General features: G+C 30.7%; 1 protein-coding gene across 1 annotated transcript; it reads right to left on the reverse strand.

Moving 5' to 3' along the window:
• Positions 1–4,640: 4,640 nt before the first annotated feature.
• LOC106752833 (dihydroceramide fatty acyl 2-hydroxylase FAH1) lies at positions 4,641–7,826 on the reverse strand. The gene is made up of 7 exons (XM_014634606.2): positions 7,580–7,826; positions 7,428–7,485; positions 7,259–7,351; positions 6,957–7,153; positions 6,728–6,833; positions 5,456–5,602; positions 4,641–5,006 (listed from the first exon to the last, which is right to left on the reverse strand). The coding sequence occupies exons 2-7, from the start codon at positions 7,476–7,478 to the stop codon at positions 4,881–4,883; spliced, it is 720 nt and encodes a 239-aa protein (XP_014490092.1). The 5' UTR covers positions 7,479–7,485; positions 7,580–7,826; the 3' UTR covers positions 4,641–4,880.
• Between the last annotated feature and the right edge of the window lie 8,583 nt (positions 7,827–16,409).

The raw sequence follows: 16,409 nt of genomic DNA on the forward strand, positions 1-16,409 counted from the left end.
CGCCTCAAGGTGTCAAATTAACTCCATTTTTTTAAAATAAATTAGGTTTAAACCTCTTTTTGGTCCCTAAGTTATAAGGGGATGTTCAGTTTAGTCCCCGTTTTTAAAAATGTAAATCTTTGGTCCCTAAGTTATAAAAAATGTATCAAATGAGTCCTTTTTTGACTTGAAATACTGATTTTGGTTGTTTCTTAACAACTGCTACATCTTTAGATTGCTCTGATTTGTTTCTTAATAATAATAGCACTTTAAATTACTCTTTGTACTTTGACCATGAACATCAAAAAAGGACTCATTTGATACATTTTTTATAACTTAGGAATCAAAAGTTTACATTTTTAAAAGTGGGGACTAAACTGAATATCCGCTCATAACTTAGGGACCAAAAAGAGGTTTAAACCAACAAATTAATTTCCAAATCTGTATGTAACATCAGTAGCTAACACTTGTTTCTAATTACATACGGATTCTAGCAATTACATACGGATCTTATCCTTAGGTAATTTTCCTGCCACCACGCACCAACTTTACATACGGATTTTCAGTAGGTAAAAATCCGTATGTAACATTCGTATGTAATGTTCTTTTTTCAAAATCCGTATGTAACATCTGTATGTAATACCTGCATTACATAGGGATTAAAATCCGCATGTAAAGATCCGTATGTAATTGCAATATTACTTGTAGTGAATTTTCAATCATATTTGGATAAGAGATAACTCAATCATCATTATGCGACTTAAAAATACCCCTTGTATTATGTCTCTTGTGAACCTCAACATGAAAAAATGCAGTATTCCTATCCTTATCTTTAAACCAATTCATTTTAGCTTTTTCTTTATAATAAGCAACCTAACAATCTAGAGCAAATTAGATGGAGAAGCATTTAAAACCGATTGTTGAATATTAGAAATAACGGCTTGATTATCCACCACCAACTTATGTATGTTTCTAAAAACATTTTTATTTCACTGATTCAAAACAACTTTAAGATGTTTCAATTCCTTTACAAAATCAACATAAGTCAACCAGAAGTAAGAGCATTCCAAAAGTTGTGGACGAAGGAACGACAATTCATAAGAGACTTAAACATCTTTAGAAACTGAAAAGAGGATGATTTGGAAACTCCAATTGAATGAGAAAGAATAAGGAGCAAGAGATGATGATCCGAACAATTTGGAAGTAAAACACTAACAAGACAAGAAAACAAATTCTCAAGACAAGGAAAATTACCAAAAACTCTATCAAGTCTTATATCAATATAATGCATAACTCTTCGAAAATTTCATCAAGTGTAGTAACATCCAAAAGATGGAGCCAGAACATGTTCATTAAAATTGATACAATCTAAATCTCACCACAAGAAATTGGACTAGGGGCAACACCACCCTTCACATCCTTAGCAAAAAGAACAACAATAAAATCACCAAGGATACACCAAGAATCATGAAGATTAACAAGAGAAGTCTATAACGAATGACGAGTAGTATAAGTAAAAACAAGATCATCTAAAGAAATGAGATTGTGTAGCATTTCCTATTTTTAAGCTTGGCAAATAACGTTGAACGAAATAAGCGTTTATAAATAATTTGTCTATTAAAATAACATTTTGTAAAAATAACGTTTTCCAATATATATCGTCTAACAAACAATGTTTTAAAACAACATCTAACAAAAGAAAATGTCTCTGTGTACGCTTAACAAAATACTGAAGTTTAAAATATTGTATCTAATCAATGTTGAACAAGTAAGCATTTAAAGAAAAGAATCGTTTAGGAAAAGCTCGCTAACGATGTAATGAAACTTAAAGCCATTACAAATATGTGTTTAACGTTTTATATTGTCTACAGATCATACATCAAATGCTTTGTTTTTCACATGATGTTTCTATCAATGAGATGATGTGTGCCAAAATGTTTTAAACACACAATATGTCGTAACATTTACCAACATTTAAAACATTTAATGCATGTATGAAAAAACACCTCTTTGCTTTAATGTTTTGTTCTTTTCATCTGTGCAGATCATGAAAGTATAAGAGTTTACTAAAAAAATTCCTGCATAAGATCGATAAAGATGTTGAGAGACAGGAAGACATTCCAGGAATTTTCCTTAAAGCTTCAAGCTTTGTAGTATCATACAAGTTACTTTTCTCAAAGTTCTGATGAAGCATTGTAGCTCTACAATGTAGACTACCTACATAAAAAGGTTATGAAGTCTACATGGAAGTCAACTCTTTGCCTAAGGGATCTCTTTTGAAGAAGGCTATATATAGATGATTGCATGAAGAGAAGACAAGAAGAATATGCGAATATAATCAAGAGTGGTTGTTAATACTTATTGTAAACTAGGAGTAGTTAAACTCGTGTAATCTTTTTAAAGATTAGTGAAACCCCTTAAGAGGTCTTAAGGAGGAACTAGAGGTAGTTCAGGTTGGAGGGAACCAGTATAAAAATCATGTGTTATTGCTTTGCTTCCTAAACGCTTTATTAAACACACCAGCGTCTAACAACTATTGTAGATCGTCTAACCCCTGTAAGAGTCATTCAACGTTGATTTGTGAAAAGATTTTAAAACACTATTCAAGAACACCCCCAGGCCTCCCACTTTCTAGTGTTTTTTTATGTTTCATAAGTAGTTGCATCATAAACCCCAACAATATGTAATTTAACATCATTGACCATAACAACAGATGAAATAAATTGACTAATAATATCAATAATATTATCAAATGTGAAGTCACTTTTATCTAAGAAGCACAATATAACAACATTGGTAAAAGAATCAGAGACAATCAATAACTTAAAGTTCAAATTATATTAAAAAGAATAGCATGATAAGAACTAAAAGAAGTCACTGATTCGGTTAAGAAAAGAAAATTGAGTTGATACTTAGCAATCAAATTTTGAGCTCACACATAATATTTTTTAATAGTATATTCTTCCTATCTTCCATCAGATTATCTCAATTAAAAGTTAATATCAATTATTTTATAAGTCGAACTTCCTCAAACATAAAAGAATTAAAAATTATATAATAATTTCTATTATAGAATTCATTTGTTATAAGTTGGGAGAATTATTTTCAGAATAACAAATCAGTCAAGAAATCAAAATTCATTAACACATTACCAATAATAATATCAAGATTATGCATAAGAGAATAGTGACTCTCAACACTAAAATTATCGTGATTAACCACCAAAAACTTCAATGGATGGTTTGGTTGAATAGATTTTTACATTAACCTTTTACATTCAGGTAATTATTTTATATTATTAGTTTCCATAGTCAATTGTTTTGATTGAATTTTTTTAATGTTTATTCTCAATTTGAATATTGATATTTCTTAGTTTCGTAAGCTTTATAAAGTCTTAGTCGAAGAATCAAATTAGAAAGAAGTCGGGAGCTTCAATAAATATGAAGATAAAGAGATTACGAATTTTGTTTGAATTTATCTCAAATTTGACCACTTAAGTTTTCTCCTTAAAAATAATATATTAAATATGTTATGGTCAGTAAAGTTACATAATTTTTTAGAACTTGAGTGACAAAAGAAAACATGAACGAATATATTAAAATTTTATTCATTTTAATGCTTATACATACTATTTTAATCTATTTAAAAAATCTATAGTTTTTTTATAACTTCTAAAACTTAAAATAAATGCAAACATATTATATATTTATACACTAAAATAGATCAATATTTATATATACATTAAAAATTAAAACTTATTAAAATATGAGAAATAAATTTGATTTTTCTCTAAAAATTGTTAGTAATTATAATTCATAATCAAGTAGTTTTATTAAAAAAACTCAATTATTTGGACATTTTTGTTTAAACTATATATCATTTAAAGATAGTCGGGGAACTTAAATAGTTCCTTTAAACAAATAATAATAATAATTACGTTGAACCGGAAATAATTACGGGACAAATTTTGAGCTCAAACTAGATCTCTATTAGGTATTCGTGAAATAAAGGATAAAAAGAAAAATTATTATTATTATTATTATTACTTGATAAAATAGAAAATTTATAAAAACTAAAAAAAAAAATCAACAAAAGTCACAAGAAAAACTTCCTTGAGTTCAAGTAAAGAAAAAGGCACAAAAATTACCTCTAAAGTATAATACAATCAATTATATAATTATTTATGAGAAAACTTATTGTATTGAATTGAGGCTTCCCTTAATTGTTCGTGGTAAGCTCTCTTATAATAAGAGCAACAATAACAATATATCGGTATTAATTTTTAATTTTGAAAATATTAATTTTTACTTATTTATTTCGCTTTAACCAACTAAATTTTGAAGTTAATTAGTTTATGAAAAGGAAAAAAAAATGCTAAGTAAACAGTGAACCCTAAACCTTAACAAAATTTAAAAGGAACTATTTAGAGACAAAAACATAATAAGAATGAGTTTGAAGTTAATTATTTTATAAAAAGAAAAAAAAAATGCTAAGTAAATAGTGAACCTACCTTTGTTTAAAATAAAACGAGTCGAGCTGTAAGGTACTGTGATGATGCTGAAGTGTGCAGACCTATAAGTCTGTCTACGTTGATTTCTATGATATTAGAAGTTAAGGTACAAAATTAGGTATCCCAGGCAAAGGAGTCACAGAAAGCAAAGTTGCAGCATGAAGAACTGTGCAGACGGAGGCGAGTTTTATGCAAAAAAATTAGATACATTTTTAAGATTTTACAGGATGTTTGACACAAGATGGTAGCACGTTAACCCTCAAACATCAATCGAGGAGCAAAATAATTTAAACAAACCGAGACATGAATAATGAATTATCAACGTACTCGTTTGAAGCTCCTGATTATATACTATGCTTAACCAATGAACAAATGTAACCATGGCAGTTAATTATCTGCGTTTCGCATCAGCCTTTGATTGAGGAGGAGGAACCGTTCCAAAAACTTTATCCCACAGGGGTGAAGTGATCCCAAAGCCGTAGTTCTGGAGACGATAATGATGGTTTAAGTGATATTTCTGCAACATAACGAAGGAATTATCATATGCCTTTTCCTGGCTTATAATTTTAGATAGCTGCCAATACACATAAGCAACAGAAAATCTATGGCATAACAAAAAAGAAAGAGGCAAACATCATCGTGCTTATAATGCTCTGAGAAAAAATCTTGCTCCAGAAGAAATGAGACTACACAAATCTCTAGAAGATTGGAGAGAGGAGAATGCTATCATATTTTATGGTCAGTTTAAGAGGATAACTAAAAAATGAAAATGAATGCCTCAATATTCCCGGCATATGGATTCAATGACCTTCAATTTCTAATCGAATTAAATACAGATACCAATTTTTTTTTTTTTTATGAAATTCATCTGATAAACAGCCCAAGTTTTATTCATTGACAAGATGATTCTGCAAGTTGCACATTGGACTCTGCAATTTAACAGCTAAAGGAGGGAAGCGCTTTTACCTTTAGACTTTTGGGCACTTCGGACTTTGGCTGACCATGGTGCAAGTAGTAATGAGTGCAATCATACATCACATAGCCCAACAAAATACCTCCAAACACGGCAGGAGCAATTGAAGGGGTGCATATAAGCTTCACTAAGTTCCAGATCTGAACACGGAAGACAAAAATAACAAAATCAACTCATGGAGCCGCCTATCAAGTTCAGCTAGAAAAGAATGGGCACAGAATAGATGAATCTCTAAATTTCACCAACATCTTCATACAAATCAATCATTTTCACATAATGCTAAAAAAGGTTTTCTGGCTGTTTTCAGAGGAAATTTGCAAACTCTGTTACAGACGGTGAGGTGCTTAGGTTCCCTATGACATCAACAAAGCCCATTCCAGAAGCAGCCACTTATTGGAAGCTCCAACCAGAAGATGATCACGAGTATAAAGATGTCCTTTCAGAAGATTTGCTTGATAAGTCTAGTGACTTTTGGGTTTCATTTCATCAGGGGAACAATTCATTACCTTTCTACAACATTCTCCCACTAAATCTACTATTTTCTCAGTGACAAAAGTATTGAATGCATTTTAAATTCTCAGGATACTAAATTTGATCCTTACATTCATTTACCTTCTCTAATGACATTTCCTTTCACGAATAAAAACTGAAATTAACAGACTTCAATATAACGCAAAAGCAAGTAAAAGAAAAAAATTCTTAGTATGAAAACAAATACAATATTTCACAGCATTAATGAATTTTATTGCATTGCATCTACAACAAGGTTTTTGAAGCCATAATAATAATAACACTGGAGCTTTATGAACTAATTGGCAACTTTTTTGTATGCAACAAAACAAGTGAAACTTTTTATGTATGTTAAAAAAGAGTTTCTCATAACAAAAATGTTATCTAGATTATGGAATCTTACTCCAGTAAATTGAGAAATCTAATCTAAGTAGTTGAGAAAATCAACAGATGGTATTCCAATGCAGTCATGATTATTAGCGCCTAATATAAACCGCTGATCTTCTTATAAACATCTGAAATTATATACTCTATCCTCAAGACTGAATTTTTACTATAGAGAAGCCGGATCCTAGATGACCGGGTGAGGGGGCAATCATTGGATTCCCTTAAGCTATAAAGGTTGTTAAAGTCACCAATTGCATAATTAAGCCGCATTTGAACCACAACAAAACCGCAAGTTCAAACCATGGTAACAACTCCGAATGCGTGGAAAAAGCATGTTTTTTTCTATATTAGGTAAGAAATGAAATTACCGGGAGAGCTAATATAGCGGCTGCAACCGGGGGGAAAACAAGTCTGTAGCCATCCATGGGGTGCTTGTGGTGGCAGCCATGGAGAAGATAATGAAAGGTGTTTCCCCTGATGCAATATTACAAAACAAGTCATCAATCTCATGCATATAGATTTTATTGATCACATGAATAGAGAGATAGATTAACTAGACTAGCTAAGAAGTTGTGAAGAGAAAGAGAGAAACCACACCAATAGCTCTTGGTTTTAACATGAAAGAGAAATCGGTGCAAGGTGTATTCCGCCAAAGTCCATACAAAGATTCCCAGAAGGACGAAAGGAGCCACTTGTTGAGAAGGGAGGCCTGATTTTACAGAATTGAAAATGAACCAACTAGCAACAGGCAACCAAACGGTCGGAATCACCCACCACGCAGTGCGCGTGAACAACTGTCCCAATGAAGAACCACGACAACGTTAGCTAACCTAACATTCGATCCAATGTGACAATCTGATAAAAAAACGAAATTGGATAACGGATAGGAATGTGAGTACCTCCAGAAAATCACTTTGGAAAAAGCGAGGGCCATCCTTGCTTACGATAGGCTCGTGAACCCACTCATCATAGTCTTCGCCAAGATGTCCAACCTGCGAGCGAAAGAAAAGGTAAAAACGCGTGGCAATTCCTGAAAATGCTGATTGAAAAGCATGTTATTGGGTTTACCTGGAACACAAGAGGCTTGTTCAAATCCACGAGGAATTTCTGGGCAACCATCTTGGTGCTGAAAGAAGGAAAGAAATGAAAATTAAACGGAATAAGGAATAAGGAATAAGAAATTCAGATCTGGAAGATGAAAATGGGGGAGGGAAACGTACAGTGCAGAGACAGAAAGAGAGAGAGAGTTGCGATCCGAAGCAGAAGCAGAAGCAGAAGCGGAGCTCCCTCTTCGCGAAGGAGAGGGAGTTGGAATACGCTGTGATGTAATTCAGCGGAATGAGAATGCAATACGAACCTCCATTTTATGTTTCCTCTTCCTTCTCTTCTAGCCGTTAACTCTTTCTCCCTCAGAATAGAAAACTAATCCGATTTTCCGTCTCTGGTTTCCGTCACTGCCAGCGCATCACTCTCTTTCTTCTAATTTTATTTTCTTAATTTCTCACCTTTAAATGTAAGTAATTCTTTTCAATATTTTTTAATTGAGTTATTATTAAAAAAATGTAATACTTTTTATTTTATCTAACTGCTCTGAAGTTTCGTTTTATAATCCAACAAGACTATAATTAGTACTTTTAGCTTTTTGCAGATCTCAGATTAACTTAAATTTTTCGTATCTATTTCTCTTTTAATTTATTGATCAACTCCCTTTTAAAAAGCAATACACAAATTAACTAATACATTGGAAGAAATTAATGACGAGAATAAAATTCAAATAGTAAATTAAAAATAAAAAAATATTTTGAGCATTAAATTTTTTTCTAATAACTCAATTAAAAAAGTATTTAAATTTATATATAAATTTATGATATATTTTAAATTTAATAAAGAGATAAATAAATAATCATCCACTACTGATATTATTTATTACTATTCAATGCTGAACTGTAATAATACATGCTGCATGTAATAAAATGTTAATGGTTACTGTGATGGTCGTAATAAAATTAAATAATTGATTTTATAAACGAAATAAATTTAAATATTCGGCTTTTAAAATATCCAGAAAGTAACTATAAATCGAAGCTATTTTTTTTACTGGCTAAAGTCCCTGTTGTTGGTTTATGAATATATAAAAGGTCCCTTTTGCTTCGCTTCAGCTTGACATTGACAGCTGCATTACAGCATTATATCAGAAAATGGTTTTATGGTATCAGCAAATGGTTTATGAACCGTAAACAGTTTTCTACTATTATTTAATTATAATTTGCTTTTATATACATATGAATGTGTATACTTTATTTTATCTCAATATTATGAGATCCAAGATGCTCTACGATAAGTTTTGTTTATTGTGTTTGTTCATTAAATTAACTATTAATGACTAGGTTTTCTCCTATTTAATCTTATGATGACTTATTAATATAGTTTAAGGACATATGCTTCTCTAATATTATCTATGTTGTTATTTTTCCGTTGGTTTAGTCATTCAACTTTTTTAAAATATTAAGGTTAGGAAAGACAATGTAATATCCAAATTTAATAACACAACATATAGAACATTAGTATAGTCATTTTAAGAGAAACCACCCTAATAGTATAACATGTTCAAGGAGATTATAATTCAAAATTTTCACTTTACCATATATAGAGGTGCATCCACACGTAACCATTACAAAAAAAAAAAAAGACACAATTATGACAAAAACAAACAAAAAAAAAAGACACAATTATGACAAAAACAAACAAGCAAGAGAAAATAAACTAATGATAACATTAAAACATACATAAACAATTTATAACTTCATATAGTATTTAATTATCTTATGGCCAAAACATTCACAAACATATAAGTAAAATATAATATTAGATTCAATATCCAAATTTATGACTTGAGTATAAGAAGCCTTGTATCTGTCATAAAACCTTTTAATTGATTGAAGCAGAGGCCTTAGCTCCACCTGACCTAATAAATCGATAAAATTCCTCTGGACAATGTAAGTTATGAAATTGTCAGACAAAGATCCCACCCTTAATCACATTATAAAAATATCCTTCAACACTCTATGTGAATTTATATGCCGAGTAGAGTATAGGATGACTTATGACTGACATGTGTCCCTAATCAATACATAACACAAAATTAATAAGGATTTGTACTTCTTTGAGTCAAAACCCCAAACAATCATATAATTCAAAACTTGTCTCATTCCATTCGATAAATCCATTTTTACTCTCTTAAAGTCATCACACTTCCTTATACATTACTTGATACTACAATATAATCTTCTCGTTTGAATTTACGAATAATGTAATAAATTTCCATAAGGTTCTCATTCCCACATGCATTCTTTGTATTATTAACATTTAAACCTTACTTTAGTCAAATAAATTTCATCCATTATCCACCACTATATATATATATATATATATATATATATATATATATATAAACACACGTGTGTATATATGTATGTATGTACGTATATAATGTTTCATCACACTAGCATACTTTGCATTTTATATAACACATTCATATTCATCAATAACTCCTTAAATACATGTTATTATCAATCAATAACCCATAATCAAGTTTAAACCAAAAACAAAATAAGTGGAAGTCTCGCTTAGGCGAGATCCTGTTGTCTGGGCAACACTTTAACATAGACTAGCATGAACTACTAAAGTTCTTTCGCTAGAATGAAGGACTCTTACTTGGGTGGGAATGGGTTGTCACTTGAACAACATATTTGTCGTCTGGACAATGGCTCAATTTAAACCAAAATAAATGCAGTGGCTTTCTTGCTTGCGATCAGAAGACTATCATTGGGGTGACACATTTTGTCACTTGGGCGATAACTACAGAGAGTAAAGTGAAACTCTAGAATATTGGTTCTTAGGTGATATTTTCTCTCGTTTAGGAGAAAATAACATAGTTTCACCTAATTCACAACATCCAGAACTCAAAATCAAACACCACAACAATTCAAACCAACTCATAGATCAAAACACAAATGCAAGCACAAATTTACATAAAACTAAGAAGGATTATCTTCCCTCACTTTAATTAGTGTCCTTAAAGCTCACCCAGGTTATCCCAAGCTTTCACCCTTGAAACTCGATCTACACACACCAAAGGAGTCAAGTCAAAGATCTAGACACAAAACTGAACTCACCAACATGTAAAGAGTTTGTGGGAGTAGAGAAAACCCACATGCAACTCAGAAAAAGACTTACAAAATAGAAAACACAGATTTAGGATCTAGAAGTCGAGGAGAAGAAAACTTACTCTGCTCTTGATTTCCATCTGTGGTTTAGTTTAAAGGGTCCTTCATGACTATCTTAAAGTAGCTCTTGACCAAGAAAAAGAGAAAATGGGGTAAGGGCTTGAATAAGTAAAAAAAGATGAAGGTTGAGAGAAAGCATGAAAATGAAATAAATGTTTTTGTTTTCTAAGTGTTTCACAAATAAAACTAATTTCTCTTCTGAAATACAATATTAATTAGTACTTTTATTAAATTAATACTATTATAGTGTAATTTGATTCTTATTCACAAGGTTATAAATTTTGTGAAAATTTTATTAGTATGCATTAGTGTGTAATATGAAAAATAATATTATTTGTAAACTATAAGGATATATAATATAAATAACATTTTTAAAAAAATCTATTTTATGTGTCCTTTTTTATTAATAAATTGGTACAAAAGTAAGGTGGATTTATTCACATGTTAAGGTGCGAGTGAATAATCTTAATCTTGAAATAAGAAGAAATATTGAGACAAGTCTTAAATATTTCAGTTCTACCTTATTATCAAAGTTTTGGTCATAATAAACAAGACAATAAATTAGTGTGTTTAATGTAGGTTACCTAGTGCGAAGAAGGTATTGGAGACAAAAAAAAATATGATGTTTTACCACAAATAAAGCACAAGATCTTGACAAGATTCAACAAATGCATTATGTGCTGGTTGACTACGTCATGAACAAATGCTCAAACCATTAGCAACTAAATGCTTTACTAGTAGAAGATCTTATCAAGTGACGTTATTCTACAAAATAAGCTTAATACAAGAAATGTCTATGCGAATCAATTATCTCCAAAGAAAACATTAATAGAACGAATGCACAAGACACAAGTAGAAACGTAAAAGAAAGAAAAAAAATAGCAGATGTATGTAGCATTTGATGTTAATGTTACCAATGAGAAGCATTGATTCTTTGAAGAGATTTTGATGATGATGCACTTGAAGACTTGAAGAAATAAATATATTAATTGTTAAAAGAATTCTTTGTAGAAATCATTTGTATTAGATTTATCTTTCAATTGTAAGCACTTATAACTTACTCTTTTTTATTGATTTCTTGCAGGAATAATCAATTACCATAGGGCATAATCGATTATCACAAGCAAAAGTAGAAAATGCTTTATCTCGACAATAGTCAATTATCATTAAGGATAATCAATTATCACGTGTTTCAAAACCCATAACTACCTGAAATAATATTGATTATCACTTTTCATAATCGATTATCTCTAGCAATTGGGAGTTGTCTTTTCATTTTCTAACCCCTGGCCTATAAATAGAAGCCTCATAAACCTTTCTAAGGTTACCTAAACTACTGAGAGCACGTAATTGGTTCTGAGGAAGTTCTTGAGTTTAAGTCTTAGCTTGATCAAGTCTTAAGGAAGGAGAAACTTGGTTTTAGTGTGTCTAAAGGTGCAAGCGATTCTCTACAAGTTGATTAAGTTGTTGTTCATTCCCTTATGTGTCAAAGGAAGGTGTATTCCTTGATGTGTAATTATTAATATTTTTGTAATCATTTAACTAATTTTTAGTGAAAAGTTAATCACTTTTTCTAAAGTGATTAACAACTAGATGTAGAATTTTTTATTCGAACCAATATAAAAATTTTGTGTGTGATTTTCTTTATCTCTGCATTACCTTGTTATAAATTGTTCAAGATAGTTCTAAAAGAAAACTAAAATTTAAAAAAAGAACCAGTTCACCCCTTCCCTCTTGGTTTGTGTCCGTTATCACACTCTTTAAACGTTTTGCTGCGTGATACCAATTTCTATAATTGGTATCAAAGCTTGCTTTGATAGTTTTTCAAATTTTACGAAAATGGTTGGACATAACCAAGTTTATGCTTAAGGTGCTTGCATTAATAGACCACCACTGTTTACTGGTGATAACTATGCTTTCTGGAAAGTCAAATGCAAATTTTTATAAGGTCTATTGACAAAGGCATTTGGAAAGCTGTGGAAAATGGTCCTTTTATTCCAACCTGAATTGTTGATGGTATTGAACAAGAAAAACCTTATTTAAAATGGACTGCTGGGGAAAATAAAAGAGCATAATTTGACATTAAAACTAGAAATATTATTTCTTCTATTGTTGTGCTTGATGAATTCTATAGAATCTTTGTATGTAAGACAGCTTAGGAAATGTGGGAGGTCCTTCGAGTAACTCATGAAGGTACTGACGATGTGAAGTGTGCTAGGAAGAACACATTGATACAAAAATATGAAATGTTCACAATGCAGGCAGAAAAAACCATAGTGGATGTGGAAAAATGCTTCACTCATATTGTTAACCATCTCACTGGATTGGGTAAGACTTTTGACACTGATGAACTAAATGTAAAAATCTTAAAATCTTTGGACAAGACTTCGCAACCCAAGGTGACAACAATCTCTGAGTCACAAAACCTATCCTCAATGTCAATGACAATATTGTTTGGAAAGCTCCGTGAGCATGAACTTAAGCTCGATAGACTAACTACTGAAGAAGGCCAAGGAAAGAAGAAGAAGACCTTGGAATTTAAAATAGAGGTTTCTAAAGGAAATAGCTCAAGAGTATATGATGACTTTAATGAAGATGAACATATGAGTCTCACGATCAAGAAGTTTGTTAAGTTCATAAAAGTTAAGGTAAAGACAAGTTCAAAAGTGAAAAGAAAGAAAATCAAGGATCCTCCTCAAATTACAAATGCTATGAATGTGGTGAAAGAGGATATATCAAAACAGTTACAAATGCTATGAACTATTCTTAATGAATCTGAAAAATTGGATGTTGCTCATAAAAATTTGAAAAATAAGTTTAAGGATTTTAAAATTAAATATGAGAAGGCATTAGATAAAAAAGTTATTTTAAGGAATAAAATGTGCAATTTAGAAATGAAAGAAATTACAATGTTGAACATCCTATTGAATGCCTTTCATGCAAGAGTTACATGGTTGATATTGATATTCTTGAGAATCTGCTGAAAGAGGCACCTAAAAATAAAAATCTTGAAAATTCAAATTTTGATAAAAAGGACTCTCATAAAAATAAGTTAGCTCTTAAGAGAACCTGTAGTGTATGGGTTGGGTTGAAAGAGGAACTTCCTTTTATAGAAATTCAAATATTTTCACATATTTTTATCATATGGAAAAGGGAAACACTTCAAACAAATGTAGATTTATAGTCTCTTAAACCTTTCTAAGGTTACCTAAACTACTAAGAGCACATAATTGGTTCTGAGAAAGTTCTTGAGTTTAAGTCTTAGCTTGATCAAGTCTTGAGGAAGGAGAAACTTGGTTTTAGTGTGTCTAAAGATACAAACGGTTCTCTACAAGTTGATTAAGCGGTTCTCTTTCAAGGAAGATTTTAACACATTGTACCACTCATCAATATATGATACCATTCTTTGATATATGGAAGTTCAATTTGGTATTATTAATGATATAAAGACATCTTAAAAGAAAAATAGTGTTATTTCACTAACTCCTTATAGTACTATAAGTAGAGATTGTCATAAAAAAGTAATGAACCTCTAAAGAAACTCACCTCAAGATATTTTGAAGCATAAAATCTACGACAATCCATTTTAGACATCTATGTAAGAAATTCCTTCCTTGCAAAAAAATAAGAAAAAGAAATAGAAAAAGAAGGAGAAGAAATGTTATTAAATAAACGAGCATTTGATTGACCATTTTCTCCTAATAACACTAATGGTCTCATGAACAAAAAAAAAAGAAAGGGATACATATAAAACTTGAGAGCACACGATGCTCTAATATGTTCATTGTTTAAAGATGAATACTAGAAGGTTCAAGTCTTTAAAAGTGTCAAAGAAAATAATTGTTTGCAGAGGTTAGACAGTCTACAAAAAGTGTTTACCGTTTAAGGATTTTTGAAAGCGTTTAGAAACACGGTAAAAAGATAGTAGAGATTAAAACTCGTTTTTCTACTGGTTCACTCCAACCAAGTTACGTTCAATTCTCCTATAAACACTCTTAAATTCCACTAACTTTAAAAAGTTACAACAAATTTCACCACCCTAGCTTTTACAACGAGTTTCACCACTTCTGCTTTTTCATTAGCCCAACTAGCTAAAACTGTTTAACTCCCCCTAAGCTAAACAATTAAGTGTTTTAAATCACTTCTGATTATGCAAAAATAATAAAGTGTTTTTCAAACAAGTACATATTCAAAAGCTCTCTTAGAGAGGATTTTGATTAATACAAAGTATATATGAAAAACTTGTTACAAAGGAATTTTTTTTTTCAAAGAGTTAGATGACATATCAACAAAAGAATTCTAGCAATGTGATAATATATGCATTCTTTCCAATTTTCTTCTCTTCATGAGATCTTCTTTATATAGACAACTTCAAGAAAGATCCGTTACTCAAAAGAATTGACTTTGATGTAGGTGTGTAGCCTTTTGTACGAGGTTAGATGCTGTGTTGCTTTTGTAGAGGCAACTTACTTGTACGAATTTGACAAGCAAAAAGCATTGATGAAACATTCCCATAATATCTTCGTATCTCTTAACGTTCTTCGAATCAACGCAGAACTTTTGGATAGAGCATTTGTTCTTTATGGATCTGCACAGAGAAATTACCCAGCAGACAAAAAAATATTATTCGTACATTTGGATTTAAAACGTTAGATGTATATTATAATGTTTAGCGTAGTCTTTGTATTATAGTGTTTATGCTAGTTTGTTTATCAAATCGTTTATAATAGTCTATATTTTTTACGTTTAGGATATTGTCTAGACATAGATATCATTTAGTGTGTTATCCTATACGCTCATTTTGGTAGACACTACTTCATTAAACATTCTTGTTAAATTTTAAAATAAATGGTTCCTAGACAATTTTGTTTTAACATTAATCACTTTTAGACAATACTAAACAAGCTAAGAACTCTCAACAAATAGTATGATGTTTCTAACCATATTGATAAAGTGTTGAGAAGTTTGTCTAGTATATGGACACCACAAGTGAAGTGATAAGTTCATGAATAGATAAAAAAAATGAACAAAAACATACCATTCCTAGAATAATCACAAGAAGTATGACAAAGCACATTTCTTTTAACAAAGCATTCCTTTTCTTCTATATTTTGTGTTCTTGAACTTATCATCCGGAGAATTTATTTCTTTGTGAAGGTGTAAGTAATAAAAAAGGAATAAGGTAATACAACTTTCTCAAAACCATGAAAGGTATCCAAGAGTAATAACGAGAGATGTAAATACAAAACATAAAGTAAAAGTCAAAATTAGAATCTAAATGTAAAGAAAATATCGATGAAAGAAACAAGGGCGAGAAAGACATGTAAGAGGAAACATGAAGGCATATAAATTCAAACATGAGAGAACTTCCTTCCTTTTATATATATTTTTTTTTAATTTTAAGTTTCAGTTTCCCCTCCTCTTTGTTTAATAATTTTTGGCCACGTATGAATGGATTCTAAATCCGTTATTTGCATTTAATTAGAGACACATTTGAGTGTCATTTGGCTTGTAATGTTCCAACCATTTGGCTATGAATGGGCATTTCTCTTACCTTAAAATTTATGACAGTTTGAGCTTGCTTGAGAATTGTTTTGTAAATGAAAATTTACTTTGAATCTTATCTAAAACTCCTAAAACAAGTGACGCTTTTTCCTTGAACTTATCATAAAGATGACCTTTTTACCATTTGTATAAGTTTCTTTCACTTTTGCATCTCCGTTTTTGTTCTTAATTGACCTTTCTATGTGTTCTAGTTCTTATC

The sequence above is a fragment of the Vigna radiata genome, unplaced genomic scaffold, assembly GCF_000741045.1.
Source record: "Vigna radiata var. radiata cultivar VC1973A unplaced genomic scaffold, Vradiata_ver6 scaffold_48, whole genome shotgun sequence".
NCBI classification, from domain to species: domain Eukaryota; kingdom Viridiplantae; phylum Streptophyta; class Magnoliopsida; order Fabales; family Fabaceae; genus Vigna; species Vigna radiata.

Excerpts from the sequence above, each read along its gene's own strand:
- LOC106752833 (XM_014634606.2), bottom strand. The coding sequence starts at position 7,478 with ATGGTTGCCCAGAAATTCCTCGTGGATTTGAACAAGCCTCTTGTGTTC. Across the intron at positions 7,154-7,258 it reads TCCAAAGTGATTTTCTGGAG|TTGTTCACGCGCACTGCGTG; the intron begins GTACTCACATTC and ends TCATTGGGACAG. Across the intron at positions 6,834-6,956 it reads GTTAAAACCAAGAGCTATTG|GGGAAACACCTTTCATTATC; the intron begins GTGTGGTTTCTC and ends ATATTGCATCAG.